General features: G+C 40.9%; 2 protein-coding genes across 4 annotated transcripts; one reads left to right on the top strand and one right to left on the bottom strand.

Moving 5' to 3' along the window:
- Positions 1-4915: 4915 nt before the first annotated feature.
- Positions 4916-14931, top strand: tgoln2 (trans-golgi network protein 2). 3 transcript variants are annotated; one of them, XM_042320587.1, is made up of 5 exons: positions 4916-5111; positions 10640-10740; positions 10777-11199; positions 12188-12271; positions 12459-14931. In XM_042320587.1, exons 1-5 carry the CDS (start codon positions 5054-5056, stop codon positions 12459-12461), a joined length of 669 nt encoding a protein of 222 aa, XP_042176521.1. In that variant the 5' UTR covers positions 4916-5053; the 3' UTR covers positions 12462-14931. The 3 variants fall into 3 exon arrangements, with proteins under 3 accessions (XP_042176521.1, XP_024273340.2, XP_024273338.2); XM_024417572.2 differs by having other exon boundaries at positions 10640-11199; positions 12462-14931; XM_024417570.2 differs by having other exon boundaries at positions 4917-5111; positions 10640-11199.
- LOC112248497 (dual specificity protein phosphatase 18) lies at positions 14927-18398 on the bottom strand. Its single transcript, XM_024417574.2, has 2 exons — positions 18324-18398; positions 14927-15826 (listed from the first exon to the last, which is right to left on the bottom strand). Exon 2 carries the CDS (start codon positions 15745-15747, stop codon positions 15205-15207), a length of 543 nt encoding a protein of 180 aa, XP_024273342.1. The 5' UTR covers positions 15748-15826; positions 18324-18398; the 3' UTR covers positions 14927-15204.
- Between the last annotated feature and the right edge of the window lie 400 nt (positions 18399-18798).

Raw genomic sequence — 18798 nt, forward strand, 5'->3', positions numbered from 1 at the left:
TGATTTTGGAATGAGATGTTCGACGAGCAGCTGTCCACATACTTTTGGTCATGTAGTTAATGTAGCTGGAATGTTTAAAATTCATATTTGAACAAATGCTATCCTATTTGTTGCTTCATACATAAAGGCCAGAAACTGAATTTATTTTTCTTGATATTAGTATTTTAGGTTTTTATTTGCACAACATTGTAGAGTCTGAATCCTTAGCCCCTCGTTGATTAACTATAATAGAGTGACAATTAAATCTTATGATGGAACTAAAAATGTAGTAATAGCGTTCTACCTATAAACATTTTCCTGATCCCATTTGAAAATAACAGATATTAGTACTGTATATTTATTGAAAGAGGGGGGGGGGGTATTGTCACCCCTTGTAAGTGTGCATCCCTAGCCCTTACTCATCACTGTTTATCGAATAATAAGTATTGTATTTGGTTGCATCTACTAGATATCTGCCATGTGCACAAGGTCAGATTTAATACATGTTAATTTTGCTCATTAAATTCTTGCAGTCTCTTGTCAAGGTTCTTTTTTGGGCCCTCCTTTGATCTCAAATTCATTCCAGGTTAACCCTTTGATATTTCAAATGCATGACATGGAGACATTGCATAGACAAGTCTCCACTGTAGAGACCCAAATAAGTACCCCATTAGACAGAGGAGTTAATATGACTCCTCTCAGGTTAGAATATCAGTGGTTAATTCTTGAATTCAATAAATAATACTATTTGATTATAGAGAAGGATCCATTCAGATTGGCATTCAGGAGACACTGTAACATCCTGTTATTATATGCAGGTAGCATGGACATAAAATCCTAGTAGTGGCTTATAGGCTACAATATTCAAGTCTGGCTAGCACATTGAACCTTTATTTAACTAGGCAAGTCCATTAAGAACAAATTATTATTTACAATGACGGCCTACCCCGGCCAAACCTGAACGACGCTGGACCAATTGTGCGTTCTATAGTACTCCCAATCACGGCCGGATGTGATACAGCCTGGATTCAAACCAGGGACTGTAGTGACACCTCTTGCACTGAGATGCAGTGCCTTAGACTGCTGCGCCACTCGGGAGCCCAAAACCTAAACCTAGCCCTAACCCTTTAACCTAACTCCTAAACTTAACCCTAACCACTAACCCTAAACCCTAGCTAACGATAACAAGCAAGCTAACATTAGCCACCTAGCTAGAATTCGTAACATACCATACATTTAACAAATTCGTAACATATTGTACAAATCTATACTGATCAAAAATATAAACGCAACATGCGTATAAGGAAATCAATCAATTGAAATAAATTAATTAGGCCCTATATCTATAGATTTCACATGACTGGGAATAAGGATATGCATCTGTTAGCCACAGATACCTTAAAAAAGGTAGTGGTGTGGATCAGAAAAACAGTAAGTATCTGGTGTGACCACCATTTGCCTCATGCAGCACGACATCTCCTTCTCTTAGAGTTGATCAGGCTGTTGATTTTGGCCTGTGGAATGTTGTCCCACTCCTCTTCGATGGCTGTGCATTAATTGCTGGATTTTGGTGGGAACTGGAACATGTTGTTGTACACGTTTATCCTGAACATCCCAAACGTGTGTAATGGTTGACATATTTGGTGAATATGCAGGCCATGGAAGAACTGGTACATTTTCATTTTACAGGAATTGTGTACAGATCCTTGTGACATGGGGCCTTGAATTATCATGCTGAAACATGAGGTGATGGCAGCGGATGAATGGCACAACAATGGGCCTCAGGATCTCATCACGGTATCTCTGTGCATTCAAATTGCCATTGATAAAATGCAATTGGGTTCGATGTCCATTGCTTATGCCTGCCTGCCCATACCATAACCCCACCACCACCATGGGTCACCCTGTTCACAACATTGACATCAGCAAACCGTTTGCCCACACAATGCCATACACGTGGTCTGCAGTTGTGAGGCCGATTGGACGTACTGCCAAAATCCATAAAATGATGTTGGAGGTGGCTTATGGTAGAAAAATGAATAATTCAATCATCTGACAACAGCTCTGGTGGACATTTCTTAAGTCAGCATGCCAATTGAACGTTTCCTGAAAACTTGAGACATCTGTGGCATTGTATAGTATGACAAAACTGCACATTTTAGAGTAGCCTTTTAATGTCCCCAGCACAAGGTGCACCTGTGTAATTATCACGCTGTTTAATCAGCTTCTTGAGATGCCACACCTGTCAAGTGGATGGATTATCTTGGCAAAGGAGAAATGCTCACTAACAGGGATGTAAACAAATGTGTGCACAAAATTTGAGAGAAGCTTTTTGTGTGTATTAAACGTTTCTGGGATCTTTTATTCAGCTCATGAAACATGGGACCAACATTTCACATGTTGCGTTTTATATTTTTGTTCAGTGTATATCACATTTTGCAAATTCATAACATATAACACAAATTGTAGTTCGTAACATATCATACAATTTAATACATACCATACGAAATGTAAATATCATTCTAAATGGAGGGTCACGGATTTACGTACAGAATAATACAAAATGTGCTGAGACCAGGTTTCACAATGTTGTTGGTTCAAATCCCATAAGGAGCATTTTTTGATCCTTCAAGGTGGTTTGGTTTAAGAAATCCATTGTTTTTATTAAGTAAAGGTTTCTTATGTATTTTGTCAGCAGAGCCTAGCGGTTGGAGTGTTGGGCCAGTGAACGAAAAGTTGTCAGTTGCATGAAATAGGACAAATATAATTATTATTTTATGGTGTCATATTAAATTACATTGGGATCCATGCCGATCTTACTGTGAACACATTCATATGCAAATGCGGAGAGATTCAGTGGGGTCTGACTACTACCATGGAGCTGTTTGTCAATTTGTGCAATAAAAAGCTCTAGATCCTCCTAGGCGCAGCAAAGTAAACATTCAAAGTAAACATTCAATATGTGTAAAAGCCTTGAGATAATCTTCCTTACGGAATCATCAATAAAATGCAACTTGTTTGAGCACACAACCTGAGATTGTGGGAGTGATAATCATCCAAATGTTAATGAGAGGTATTTTACATCTCAGCTGGAAACGAGAGACCTGTGGATTCTTGTCATGAATGTGTCTTCATTATGGTGTTTGACATTTAGAAAGTTGGATCATCTATCTCATTCTTGAGTTACATTTGCATTCCCTTCTTTAAGGTCAAATGGGTATGAATAATACATTAAGAATGGGGTTCTTAAGCTCACAGCAAGTGATACCTGTCTTCATAGAGGTGCCAGCTGAGTCTTGTCAAACTGGGGGGGAAACAATCAATTGATATCACGTTGAGAAAGCAGGGTAGAAGCAAACACACTGGAACCTTCCAGACACTTCCAACATCCTGATATCTATCGATATAGACACCAAGATAATGATAGCACAGGAAAAAGCAGTTGTGATTGTATAAGTACAGAAATAATGACATATTTGATCCTATATTTCAACCCTGTATGCATGTATTACTTTAGTTGACAATGGTAGACTCTTTCCGTTCTGTCTGTAGACAACAACATAATTGAAATTTGAGATAAGCAGCACTCCATTTATTTTTTGCAGCCCTACCCCTCCTAGACAGCCCATGTAGAATGTGGATTACTTACTCATTCTAACTGTTATTATGGCTCATATATAAAATTTTATTTGTCACATGCGCCGAATACAACAGGTGAAATTACAGTGAAATGCTTACTTACAAGCCCTTAAACCAACAATGCAGTTTAAAAAAAATACAACAACAAAAAAGTAAGAGATAAGAATAACAAATCATTAAAGAGCAGCAGTAAATAACAATAGCGGGGCTATATACAGGGGGTGCCGGTACAGAATCAATGTGGGGCGGCAGGGTAGCCTAGTGGTTAGAGTAACCGAAAGGTTGCAAGTTCAAATCCCCGAGCTGACAAGGTAAGAAATTTGTCGTTCTACCCCTGAACATGGCAGTTAACCCACTGTTCCTAGGCCGTCAGTGAAAATAAGAATTTGTTCTTAACTGACTTGCCTAGTTAAATAAAGGTTACATTAAAAAAATGAAAAGTGAAGGGTTAGCTAAAAGGGTTAGCGTTAGCTAACTTGCAAAGTAGCTAAAAAGTAGTTGGGAAAGTTGTTTGTGATGAAATTTGAACTCACAACCTTTGGGTTACTATACATTTGCGTTATACACCCACCCATCCATCCACGCTGACCAAGTAACCATCTGTCTTATGTAACATTTTATACTAAATGGAGTGTCTCGGATTTACATACAGAATAATACGAAATGCTCTGAGACCAGGTAGCATTTTGGTCTGTAAACATCTCCCATTCGACCTTAGCTGCAAACTGGCCTTTCTCCTATACAGATTGTGACAGGCTCTAGTAGCTAGCAGGCCTATGCTTATTGGAAATGTTTCACAAATGTAATATGAATATGTATATATAGGCGTCTAAACAGACCGGTATAAATATTATTCTAAGACATATTGGAAAACATGGTTTAATGTGATATTCTATGATACTGGTGATCAACTTCAAGGTGTATCACATCATCAGTAGGCCTGTACTGATCTCTGCTGGATTCCTTTAAATATTGCAATTGGCAGACAAAACAAATCTACATTTTGGAGCGCTTGGAGTTGTGTGAACGCACATCACATTCAGTTGCATAGCCAACTTTTAATGTACAAAAATCGGATATTGGAAATCGTGAGTTTATCATCTGTTTTATTTGACAATGATTCAATCTGTGACGTAAAATCAGTGTATTCATTACGCTTATTCTGTTGCAAAACGTTTCTTAGACGGAAGCAAACGGAAAGAAACGGGGCGGGATCTAGCTGAATTTGTCCAATAGAAACTGTCGTTTTACTCGCAAAACGGAACTGTTTGGTCTAATGATTACACTCTTGGTTTTGGCAGACTTGAACAGTAGGAGGAAGAAGGAAGTGTTTATATCAGGATTTGAGTCATCACCTTTGAGCCAAGCATTATTGGGAACTCTTTCCGTAGTAATTTCTTATATCTGACTAGGTTTGTTTTGCCTCAAAGCTACAATGAGAACAATATCTATGTTGTTTATCGTGCTGGTTTATTTGTCTGGTGGTATCAGAGGTGAGAGTTTTTGTAAAATATTTTTAAAAGATAGCTAGCTAATTTATCGCTCAATCTGCTAATCTTAATTTGCCTAGACCAGGTGCATGCCATACCTACTATATAACGCTACTTAAACAAATGCTTTACCTCAAGTAACGTTACAATAACTTTGAACAGTCAATTTTTGTTTTTATGTGTGTTGTGTACCGAGACTGGCTATACGTTAGATAATCGGATATTGGAACATGAGACAGCTATAGTAAACTCGTACATCGCATTGATCAGTACAATTGCCCTTATTTTAGCGCCCCCAAAACGTAATACTTCCAGATCAACTGTATTGTTAATACCATTGTAAAGCACAATTTCTCCCCTTTCCAACAGAATCAATTACATGACCTAAACGCTGCCCGTTTCTGCATAATTCAAGCAGGCAATGATCCCCATTGGGTCTTTTTAAAAATGTCAGGTGGGGAAGCGAAACTAATGCGTGATAGTGAAAAGAGGATATGTGTGGGAAAATTGCTTTTTTTCACTTGAGCTGTCCAATTTATCAACTTATCGCCTCTAAAATGTAAATAAAACACTAAAGAGTTTATATAATGTGTCATTACATACCTATTTGAAGGTTTGTGTCGAATTTTAATCAGGTTTTTAGGGCGGTGCTACAGTGATCTTAGAAGTAAACAGCGGCTTTGAGAATGATGATTGCATGCAATGACGCAAAAAATGACTAGGTACCCCTCCTCCCTTACCCCGTCACTGTCCATTTCTTGTTTTTAAAGGATGAGAGAAGTGCTACACCTGGTGGAGAGAGATTGTAAGACAGAAATAGTTGCTTTATGCGTGCTGTACGTTACGACATGACACGTCAAGATGTAACGGAGGGTCAGTTTTTTTCAACTTTTCTCCAATACTATAGACCATTACCATGTCAATCACCGCTTGAATAGATACCTAGTTCACACCCCTTATTTTGAAGTCAACACAGTCCCATTAGTTTTCTTTGTAGCCTCGTTTGAATGTTGTGGTTGTGCACATTTGTACAGAATGGGGTGAGTTTACGTTAGCTAGCTACCCCAATGACGTGGGCCAATTTACATAGCGTCTATGAATGGGTTATAGCAAAACAAACTACTTTTTAGCGCCTTTTGACAAAACACCGGTTGGGGCCAAACATACTGGGTTAGCTTAGGGTGCGTTCTTAAATTGACTCTGGCTATCTACTCCGATTTCAGAGCACTCTCGTTTGATGCCGTACGCCCACCAGAGGCACATGCGTTTTGCTGTATGTTTTTGCCAGATGTTTGTATTTGCTGCACATGTGCTTCACAAGGCTTCAGAGCATTTTGAAGCATGGGATAAAATTATTTTCACCCTGTTCGACCAAAGCTAATAATTTGAACAGATTAAAGTTATTATCCTATTCACCTAGTTTTTTATTAGGCTGGCAGAGCTACCAACAGGCTGGTAAACAGAAGGGTGCATTGCAACAATTCATTTAGTTTGTTTCTATTCTTCTGTCACTCATCACTAGAGACATCAATAAATTGAACTGGTTGTTCACATATAGAGTACTGATTTCAAATGACTAGCTTGTCCTGCATGATGGCAGGCTAAATTGTGCACAGGACAGTTGTACGTAATTAATTTCTCACACCATTCTGTTTGCTGGTTTCCTGAAAACTAGCCAACAGGGCACACTACCAAAGTGTAGTAATGATGAATTGTCTGTGTCATTCTTACCTGAGACAACTTTCTAGTCGTTCAGCCGGTCTCTTCTCTAACTACACAATAGTCATCATAATTTGGAACTGTATGGTGTCACCCCCGCCATGGGAACTTTTATGATCTTGCGTTTGTACCACTGCAAAGTCATGCAGTGCAAAAGTTGAAAATATTGATTGCACGCCGTACACGGAATACACAGGGTGCGGCATCCCAAATGTAGCGTTGCAGACTGCTCCATTGATAATGAATGACGCCTTGATCACACCGACAGCATCATTACGCAAAATGGTACACAGCATCATCTGGATATGTGTGCAACAAAAGTTCAACATTTACCTTCTACCATTTCTGTCAAGCCATTTGATGCATAGGTTTGATAAATCTAACGTATGCACCACACGGGACAACTGCAACTGCTTCTGCAAGGCAAACGTAATGTTCCATTGAAAATGAATGCACCTCTGGTGTACCAAAATGCAAAAACGCTGTTGGGTTGATCGAGGCGTGACTTCCGCAGGAACGCAAAAAGTTGAATGCATCTGCTGGACATGAAGCTTGAGTTAGGCTGGATAATGGAATGAGTCAAAATTCACCCAAAGCTGAAAAACGGAATCGAACGTTCGCAGAGCCTGTTTTGACTGGAGTGAAGCTTAGAATTCCATTTAGTCTAAATGGCACCAAAACATGTATCCCTTTTTATTTTACCACTACAATCTGTTCTTAGGATGAAACTGAAAAAATAACTTGTGTAGAAAGTAAACATCCGCACCTCAATGGTGCCAAGTGTGCTTGTCTGCATAACGAGGAAGTAGGGAAAAAATGGTAACTTCTGACTATTTCTGGACTAGCGTTTGATGACAACGAGATACACTGCCCAGCCTTACATAATTAGAGAGGAGATTCATGATTAAAAAGGTGTACAGTTAATTCAAATCTAAATATACATATTGCGAGATATTTGGCAAAATACAGACATACCTATATTTCCCTATAGTTAACAATGGGACGACCTCAGAGTAACATGAGTAATTTTTGTTGTTTACATTTGAACTATAAACAACGTGAGCAGGTCTCCATTGCCAACTATAGCAACGCTGCCATTGTTACATAGTACAACAAAATTGGATTAGAATGTTCGGAAGGCGAGTTGGTGCCACAGTGCTCAATAGAACTAATAGCAGCTGGCAGGGTCAAAAAGACCCAAAAATAATGCCTGTTTTTTTCCGTGATTACTTCAAAACTACGGCAGGCAGCTGGGATATATGGTAATATTATGAAACTGGGCTCCACCGCGGATGCAATTAACTACTTTTTATTAGAAAAAAGCATTGTTAAACATTTCATGTGTCCAGCCTACTTGAGTGTGTCAGAGCGTAGAATAACTGATGAATTTACAACACCCGTTAAATATGGCTGGTATGAGTAAACACTGGCAAAAAAAGTAATTATAATTGTTGTTAGCAGCACAGTTAGTCACCAACGCTGTAGATAGCATGAACCATCTCTACTATGGGTAGTACAATGGCCAGAGTGAGGTGTTCTCTCATTTGTCTGGAACTAGGTAGGTAGCAAGCAAGCAAGGTAGCCAACTAACCAGTTAGCTTGTGTGCTTGACTGCTGTTGTGAGGTTAAAACCCTCGATCAACCCTACTCCTCGGCCAGAGCGTCCAGTGTGTTAAAGCGAAACACTCCGAATTTATGAATGGACAATCTGACAACACTCTGAATTTACTAACGCCCAGAGCGCACTCTGGCTCTACAGAGTGAATTTACAAACACACCCTTAGACTGTTGACATGTAAGCTATATTTCTTCTCCAATGTTTATTGAAAACATAAATTGAAACAAGCAGTTTACGATTTCCCACATGACAGTTTCTTGTCATTCTTGCTAGTAATCTGGCCAACCAGAATAACAACAACACGCTGACTTCTGTCCGATGGAAGCGCACATGGTTTTTGTGATGTCAGCGAGCCCATCTGTAGTATCTTCTGTCCAGTGTAAATTTGTTAACAGCCCAGACACTCCTTCTGAACATTAAAACGTATCGCTTGCGGAATGGTTTTGGAAACATTAAGGAATGTATCTTTCATATCAACAATTTTGAAAAAGCAAAAATTACTACGTCTTTATATATATTTTTTGTATTAGATATATTTTTTATATTTTATCCCCTTTTTTCACCCCAATTTCGATCTTGTCTTATCACTGCAAATCCCCAACGGGCTTGGGAGGCGAAGATCGAGCCATGCGTCCTCCGAAACATGCCAAGCCACGCTTCTTAACACCCGCCTGCTTAACCCGGAAGCCAGCCACACCAATGTGTCAGAGGAAACACTGTTCAACTGACGACCAAGGTCAGCCTACAGGTGCTCGGCCCGCCACAAGGAGTCGCTAGAGCGTGGTGAGCCAGGTAAAGCCCTCCCCTAACCCGGATGACCCTGGGCCAATTGTGCGCCGACCTCTATGGGACTCTGATCACGGCCGGTTGTGATACAATCCGGGAACGAACCTGGGTCTAGTGACGTCTCTAGCACTGTGATGCAGTGCCTTAGACCGCTGCGCCACTCAGGAGGCCCCTTTTTATAGGGTTTTGTTCCCACACTGGCCATATGTTACAGTGCTTGTTTACCGTGGACAGACTGAAGGCGGTGGCTGAATCCCAAATCACCCTCGCCCCTCCATTTGCACATTCACTCAGGCATCTGAGAAAGCTGAGGGAGTGGAAATTATTGAGGGTGCAAGGACTAATTAGCCCCTCCGGTATGAACTTTGACTGAGCCTGCAATGCTGCCGGCTTCTTAGTAAAGTGGAATCCCACAAGTTTGCGCAACTTGATGCAAAATAATGGAGACGTCGTGCCTAATTATGACACCTGCATTTGTTTACGTCTGATGTCGAGACTTGACACGTAAAAGATAAATACCTCCCAAATTAAATGTTACTGAGGTTTACATTTTGTAAAACGACAGGATATTTGTTCATTTGAGTTTCATGCTCGTTTTATTATTTAAAAGTGGAACATGAATTGCATCATTTAAGTCACGAGTATGTCATGGGTTTATTGATCCCCTGCCATTCTCTGGAAGTTACCCTCAGTTTCATCAGCAACAGGTGACAACAGAGGGCCCTCTGAGAGACTTGCTAGGGGCAAGGTAGTAGTCTGCGATTCACAAGAAGTGCTCACCTGTACTATCTAGTGTGCTCCGAACACCTGTGTGTAAGCGTAACTGGGGAGGAAGTGTAGTTTGTCAACTGGAGGCACTCACAGTTTGTGGATCTGTACAAAACTGCTACATGAAGTGGATTTCTTTTTTTTTCTTAAGTGTCTTTCTCGCTGATATGAAAGATAAGGGGCATATCAGCATATGTTTCGCAAGTGGTGATTTTTTACGTTTCTAAACGTTAAAACACAGCGTCTAAATTGTAGTTCAAACACAGGCAACCGTGGGCAACGCTAACTGCTGAAAACGTGTTTTTGAAAGCTAGATTTGCTAGTGTCCTGATGTTATACTGAACTGGCTATTTAATCTGATCAAATAATTGTTGAATGGCGGGAGCTAGCTAAAATCAGACACTATACTGCCAGTGCCACATTAGTTTTTTTTATTCACATTTTGGTTTAAACACACTGTACTCTGCTGCAGATTTCTTCCTCATATGTATTCGGGTGTGGGGTCACTCCAGGTCTTACTATAAATAAGTGCTGCGGTCAGTTTAGTTTTCACTAAGCAGTCCAGCAAATGTTTTTCAAAACATTTGAAATCAGCTCAAAGTGTTCATTTAATTTTTTTAATCTATATGTCCTCTTCAAGGAGACTCAAAGGACATGTCAGCACCAGGAGTATCTACTGGAAATAAACCAGAAGCAGGAGTATCTACTGGAAATAAACCAGAAGCAGGAGTATCTGAGAAGGAAACGACACTGGCACCAGGAGCCTCTCCTGAAAAGGAAACGACACTGGCACCAGGAGCCTCTCCTGAAAAGGAAACGACACTGGCACCAGGAGCCTCTCCTGAAAAGGAAACGACACTGGCACCAGGAGCCTCTCCTGAAAAGGAAACGACACTGGCACCAGGAGCCTCTCCTGAAAAGGAAACGACACTGGCACCAGGAGCCTCTCCTGAAAAGGAAACGACACTGGCACCAGGAGCCTCTCCTGAAAAGGAAACGACACTGGCACCAGTAGACCCGGCTGGAAAGGAAACGGCACCAGTAGACCCGGCTGGAAAGGAAACGGTACCAGTAGACCCGGCTGGAAAGGAAACCCACGGCACACGTGATGAGGCAGAGAGCAGTCACTTCTTTGCTTATCTTGTGTGTTCAGCTGTGTTGGTGGCAGTGCTCTACATTAGCTACCACAACAAGCGGAAGGTACTTGGCTAATATCGATTTACACATTACAGCTTTTGATTCTTGGTCATAATGAGCATCTGAGATTCTATATAAAATACATTCATTAATATACTGAACCAAAATATAAACGCAACCTGTAAAGTGTTGGTCCCATGTTTCATGAGCTGAAATAAGATACCCAAGAAATTTTCCATATGCACAAAACACATTTCTCTCAAATGTTGTGCACAAATTTGTATACATCCCAGTTAGTGAGCTTTTCTCCTTTGCCAAGATAATACATCCAACTGACAGGTGTGGCATATCAAGAAGCTTATTAAACAGCACGATAATTAGACAGGTGCACCTTGTGCTGGGGACAATAAAAGGCCACTCTAAAATGTGCAGTGTTGTCACACAACACAATGCCACAGATGTCTCCATTTTGAGGGAGCTCGCAATTGGCATGCTGACTGCAGGAATGTCCACCAGAGCTGTTGCCAGAGAATTTAATGTTTATTTCTCTACCATAAGCCGCCATACGTCCACTCGGCCTCACAACCACAGATCATGTGTAACCAGCCCAGGACCTCCACATCCAGCTCCTTCACCTGCAGGATTATCTGAGACCAGCCACCTGCAGCTGATAAACCTGAAGTATTTCTGTCTGTAATAATGCCCTTTTTTGGGGGAAAACTAATTCTGATTGGCTGGGCCTGACTCCCGACTAAGTGAGCCAATGGCTGCTCCCCTGCCCAGTCATGTGAAATCCATAGATTAGGGCCTAATTCATGCATTTCAATTTACTGATTTCCTTACATGAACTGTAACTCAGTCAAATCTCGGAAATTGTTGCATGTTGCGTTTTTATATTTTTCTTCAGTATATGAATTAGTCCATAAAAAGATACCTCCAGAACAAGCACATCCAAGACACTAGTGATATGAATGTGTTAGCTAAAAACATGTAAGAGAACAGTCAATTAAACAAGTTGTGACACAGGCCTATTATTGTCTGTTTTTGTCAGATCATTGCCTATTGCGTCGAGGGAAAGAGGTCGAGATCGGGACGTCGGCCCAAAGGCGCAGAGTACACCAAGCTGGAACAGAATGTAAGTATGAAAAATATGGATTGCATAGTCAATTCAATCCCTTTTTATTGTTTTATTTATTGCTCTGTCCATACATGGTGGGTTCTGAATAAAGATATGACGCTCCCTATGTGTGTTGTAGGGTTTCAGAAGCAGATTGTAGGTTCTTTCCCTGTCTGGCACTAATTTTGTTTATTTTCTTCTTCAGTAGTGAAGAATGTCATGAAGTCATTGCCAGAAAACTGTGGATATAGGTGTTAAGATGAAATAAGGCACCAAACTGATTCCTGGGGAAAGAAGACTTGCTTGGTTTAATCAAAAAAAATATATATACATTTTTTTTTTTTTACAAATGGGTATTACTTAATAGATGTTTGTCTTTGGATGCTTATTGCATGACTATGCAGAGGATACTGTTGCTGAGAAAGATAAGCATGCTTGTGTTTGTACTCCTGTGTTATTATGGTACTTTGGGGTGTCCTTTGTGTTCTCAGTCAGTCCATAATACCTTGATGTACTGACTCAGGATGATTTTGTTTGTCACAGAAGAAGTTGTATTGTGAGGATTCCAACTGGTCCCTTAGTGTTTGCAAGTACTATTGGACAGTAGTTGGACACCTGCTATGATGACCACAATGTTGGCCAGATGAATGTAATTGTACTTCTTGTATGTTTTGGAGTGTTGTATTTTCTTTTTAGCTTGATCCATTCTGAGATGGCAGATGTTTTAGTTGCGTTGTGTTGGTTGGAGTGGAGTAAGTGGAAAAACAGTGAAGGTGATTGTGTGACTGATAATGCATGTGGATGAATGATACTGAAGTTAACCTAGGCCTAAGTTCCAAATATATTAGAGCAGGGGTGTCAAAAGCATTATCTTTACGAGGTTCGGAAGGCCACACGTAAAATGTGTTATTTCCTAGCAGTCAGAATCTGAATTAGAGCTCTGCTACCTGACCCAAGCCTGATGGGCCATAACATTATACATCGGTTGGAGCCTGCTAGGCCTGTTTTTACCCCCATCAATAACTAGGGTACGGGCAGGGCTCGGGTATCACTAAATTGATCATTGAACATGTTGAAGCTGAGCCATTTGCTTGTGCTTTTCTGCTCCGTACAGTCATATCTAAGATCATAACATGGTGCCAGAAGTGCTTCAAATATAACGGGAGAGCTTATTTCACAAATAATGTTCCTTGAGTTTTGTAGAAGTTTAGAGTGACAAAAAGTAGCTAAAAGCCAATGTATGGTTAATCTGGCATCTGAATTGGCCGTAGAGCATTTAATGTGATGCGGTCTCTGCAGAAGTCAGGGCATTCATAATTCTTGAGGAGCAGAGCTGTTAAGGAAGTGCGTTTGTGTTTATACGGGATGTACCGCCCCCACCTACCATCAACCAATCATGTCAATGTGGAGTGGTACGGAGCTCCCAGCATTGTTACAAGCTCTTGCGGAGGCCGCATCGCCTCCCAGATTTTGTATCTATGCGGAGGGCTCCCTATAGCTCTGCATTGACATGATTGATCAACGGCTTTAACACTTCTCGCATGTCTCGTCATTGAGCAGAGCAGCCCAACGGAGCTGTTGCTATTGGTTACACAGACTGAGCCGCTATTAGCATAGTGCATGCAGAGCGAGACGGACAGAGAGGAGCAGCTAATGGATTTACTAAGTGAGGAAGTTATTTCTGGTTTCAGGCAGGGCTGGGCCTTTAAATTTGGCAGAAGTAATTGGGCCTGGGTAGGCTAGTGCTAAAATTCATGCACGTTTTATTTTTTTAACCTTTATTTAACTAGGCAAGTCAGTTAAGAACAAATTCTTATTTTCAATGATGGCCTAGGAACAGTGGGTTAACTGCCTGTTCAGGGGCAGAACGACAGATTTGTACCTTGTCAGCTCGAGGGTTTGAACTTGCAACCTTCTGGTTACTAGTCCAACACTCTAACCACTAGGCCACCCTGTGCAGGGCTCTCCCCAGGATTTGAGCTATCTAGCATGCGAATATGTAATTTATGTTCTTTCTAAAGAGGGACATTTTTATTTAACTAGGCAAGTCAGTTTATGAAGAAATTCTTATTTACAATGACTGCCTACCCCAGCCAAACCCGGACAATGCTGGGCCAATGGGAGTCCCATAGGGCTGCGCACAAATCACAGCCAGATGTGATTCAGTCTGGATTTGAACCAGGGACTGTAGTGATGCCTTAGACCGCTGCGCCACTCAGGACCCAAAAATAGCTGATCTGTCCCAAACTTTTCATGGTCTCAACAAGCTGTCCTTTGAGGGCTTTAGGTAGGGTAGACCTTTTGGCAAAATTAAGAGTATTGATTAACATTCCAAGGAATATAGAAGATAAAAATATTATCCAATTGAAGAATATCTAAGACTGAGCCAGTGTATATTTCTCTCCTGTGGCTGCGTCCTAAATGATCACTATATTTCTACCCAGGGCCTTGTTTCAGAGAGATCTTTCCGTACAATGTGCTTTTCAATAGTTGAGTATATTGCAAATGGAAGTAGTCATTTTGCACAGATCCTTTTTGTATGCTGGACCAATTTAAGCTAAATTGGATTAAAAATTACATTTTATACTATACTTGCCGTGGTTTGGTCACTGTCACAACAATGCAAATGTTTTTCTTTTTTGGTGGGAGTTGAAATGAATAAAATGTATTTAACAATTCATTGTCATTTGAATTTATTTATTGTAAACTTTTCTACCTGTGGACACTTCTTACATTGGATGACACTATTGAAGTTGTAGCCTTTACAAAACAGACAAACCTTTGTTTAGTTGTAAATGGTAAAGTGACATTGTACAACTAATTTTTATTTCTGAATCAAAGTTTACAAATACATTTGAGAGGACCACTTCCAACTCAACATACTGGATATAAAACGAGTACTAATGCATTTTTACAATGGGGTTGACAATCACTTTAACAAACAGTGCATGTCAAAGAGGAAGCATATCTTTGGTCTCCTCTTCATAAATGTCAGGTATTTCACCCATGGGGGATGTGATCATTGTGACCGTGGCACAACCACGGAGCTCACGTTCATACTGGATGAGTTGCTTCCAGAATCCACTGTTTGGTCTAATAATAGGTCGACAAGATTTGACCTTTTTGTGTGCCTCCAAAAGTGTAATTCCATGGTACTTCATTAGATACACCAAGCATAACGTAGCTGAGCGACTCACACCTGCATTGCAGTGAACCAATGTGCGTCCACACTGATCCCCAACGAGCTGGATTTTATCCGCTACCTTATCAAAGAAGTCGCTCAGAGGAGAAGATGGAGAGTCTGTAACAGGTATATGGACATATTCCACCTCTGCAGTGGAAGTGTTTGTGATGTTTTGTGTGGCATTGATGATGCAGGTGATGTTTAAACGAGATATGACAGCCTTATCATTTGCAGCTCTGCCGTTGCTGAGGAAAAGGTGTTCGGTAATTTGACACAAACCTGCAAGTCTCTGTTCACCAGACTGATGCATGGAAACAGGTTAACCAAAGGAAGTACGTAGGCAGTGTTGTGTGTGGACCACAGATAGCTGACTGGCAGACAAGATGACACTTAAAATAGATGGGAGAAAGATACTTGTTAGGCAACAACACATTAATTGATAGAATAATCTGGCTGCATTCCAAGCACCTGCAGACTACTTAACACAAATCTAAAAGCATTGGCTTGGTGGAGACATGGGTTCCATCTTTCACAAATCTCCCTATGTAGTGCACTACTTTGATCAATGCCCATAAGGCTCCCGTCAAAAGTAGCTACCTATAAAAGGCAGCTAATAGGGTGCCATTTGGGACGCACACATGGGCTGGGCTAGGGGGGTGTTTCCACTATATTTCTTAGACCAGTCATTTCCTTTCAAATTATTGAAGGGAAGCAAATAAGTGTGTCATGGCCATATGTAGCGGACATCACGCTGCCTGCTTAGCAAGTACCCCCTACTCCTGATTAGGCTCAGACGAGGCTTGAAATCAGGACCTCTGCCTTGTTAGCACATGTGACTGCTCGCACGAAGTGTCTTACCAGTTGTGCCACGCAATAAAGCTAGTTATTCGGCAGTGCATGTGGACATCCCCATGTGCTACATTCACCCCTCAAACTTACTCCACAACAATCCTAGCGTTGAGCTGAGAGCAACTGCAGATCGGAGTCAAAGCGCCATTCGTCACGCAGCTTGCAAATTCAGGTAGATCCCTCACCGTTTCGTTTAAGAAACTATTTGCAACGGTGTAATGAATACGTGCCAGGTGTTGAACATCACACGTAGGCCTACCACATAGGGGGCCTTTCTTTGCAGCTATGCCTTAAAATGGGCAGCACCATTGAGGGCTTTCTCCATTTTTAAAGTAGTCAAGGGTGTTTACTGCCACCTGAAGTGTGTTGTCTGAACAGGTATAAAAGACAAGGTTGCTGATTTACTGCCCTCTACAATTATGGAACGTTTACTCTGGAGTATAATTTATTGGCCGATCTCTCCTGATGACCTGGAGGGAATTATGTGATTATTCCTTAACCCATAGGAAGTCCCATCCAGTTGACTACTTCAAAATGGTGAATGTCAAATCCAGAGACAGAAGAGACATCTCACTCACTTTTTTCTGGTTCATATACAGCACGTGTCAAACTCATTCCATGGAGGGCCGAGTGTCTGTGGGTTTTTTGCTCCTCCCTTGTACTTGATTAATGAATTAAAGTCACTAATTAGTAAGGAACGCCCTCACCTGGTGGTCTAGGGCTTAATCGAAAGAGAAAACATATACCCGCAGATACTGGGCCCTCTGTTGAATGAGTTTGACACCCCTGAATTAAGCAGACCAGACCCAGCTGCAATCGTATTGGTGCCTATGGGACAGTAGCCCCTTAAGAAAGGGTTTCCCAACCCTCTCCTCTGGCCCCCGCAGACTTTCACATTTGTGCTTTAACCCTAAACTGGCAGACCTGACTCAATTAGTCAAAGGCTTGATGATTAGTTGACTAATTGAATCAGGTGTGCCAGTTTAGGGTTTAAACCAAAATGTGAAAGGAGAGGGTAGGAAAACTCTGCTTTGAGCAGACAAGTGTATTTCTTTTCAATGGTAAGCAGCCCGAGTAAGTCATTTATCCACTAATTTTGACAAGTTTTCAATGGCACTGACCATGCTAAAACAGGCTTTGGGGCACTAGAGTTAATATTGTGCTAGAGCTGTGTAAGTCGGCCTTAAAGTATATATGTTGCAGCTTTTGAAACAATATTTAGGAACTCAGTCGGGGGCTCAACTTATTGAGTTAGAATAGACTACACAAGGTGCAATTTCGAGATGTGGTTATGGTCTTATGTCAGTCACTCAATATTTTAGATTGGTAAATTAGTCTAGTCATCTACCTAAACTTGAAGTAATTATGGCCGAATACCGACCGGGCTTGGGAACCCCATTGATTTAGTCACTCATATCAGATATCATTAACATGGCAAGTGTAGAATTTCAGGAAATGAGCTTTAACTGATTATTTTATCACCACGTTCGAGGGGATTGAACGGAGCAGAATCACTAAAACAAGTCCCCTGACCTTGCATCCCAAATACTAAAATGTATGATCAGCTCTCTGTATGACTAACCTCGTAATCATTTGTGCAACGAGTCTGAAATATTTAGCTAACTGCCTGGAACGTAGCCAGAATCTCTAGCCTCAACCGACCAGGTGACTGCGCGATTCCTTTTTACGTCGTTTCATCTGCGTCCGACTGGAACATATGCAGCCGGCTACACACACACACACACACACACACACACACACACACACACACACACACGTGTCCCCCGGCGACCGGCTCTGCATTAAACATGCTCCATTCAATTGCTAGGGCGTCGGGTGCCCCTTTAACCCGCTTTAATGGGGAGACGCCGGGGGGATGTAAAAATATTTCCATGCAGCTAACATAGCCAGCCAGTTGCTAGGAAGCGGCTAATCAACAGCAACTTGTACATAGCTCTGTTTATTAAAATAGTTCAATACTTTTGCCAAAATATAAATTGACCAATTATAAACATTGAAAAAATAAATACAAACTACCTCAATTCAGTTCGCGGGCTCACATTCTTTTCAGGAAGAAGTAAAGTGACGTCTGTTCATTTCTCAGCTACGGAATCCCGAAGTGACCATATCTTACAACGCGTTTCTTTTAAAGGGATAGTTTACCGAAATTACAAAGTGCTGTGTGTGCGATGAATGAAGTAGACATTTTAGCATAAGTATAATACAGGAAGGTACAATTTATAGTATAATATTTACACATGTATCAGGGAAGGGGGATTGGGGGGCAAGTGTTTTAAATTGTACAGTATTAGCAATAGTTAAATCTGGTAGCAACAGGTGCTGTGTGTATGTATATACAGTACCAGTCAAAAGCTTGGTCACACCCACTCAAGAGTTTTTCTTTATTTTTTACTATTTTCTCCATTGTAGAATAATCGTGGAGACATCAACTCTGAAATAACACATATGGAATCATGTAGTAACCCAAAAAAGTGTTAAGTACCCACCCTTT

Source organism: Oncorhynchus tshawytscha, linkage group LG04, assembly GCF_018296145.1.
Source record: "Oncorhynchus tshawytscha isolate Ot180627B linkage group LG04, Otsh_v2.0, whole genome shotgun sequence".
Lineage (NCBI taxonomy): Eukaryota > Metazoa > Chordata > Actinopteri > Salmoniformes > Salmonidae > Oncorhynchus > Oncorhynchus tshawytscha.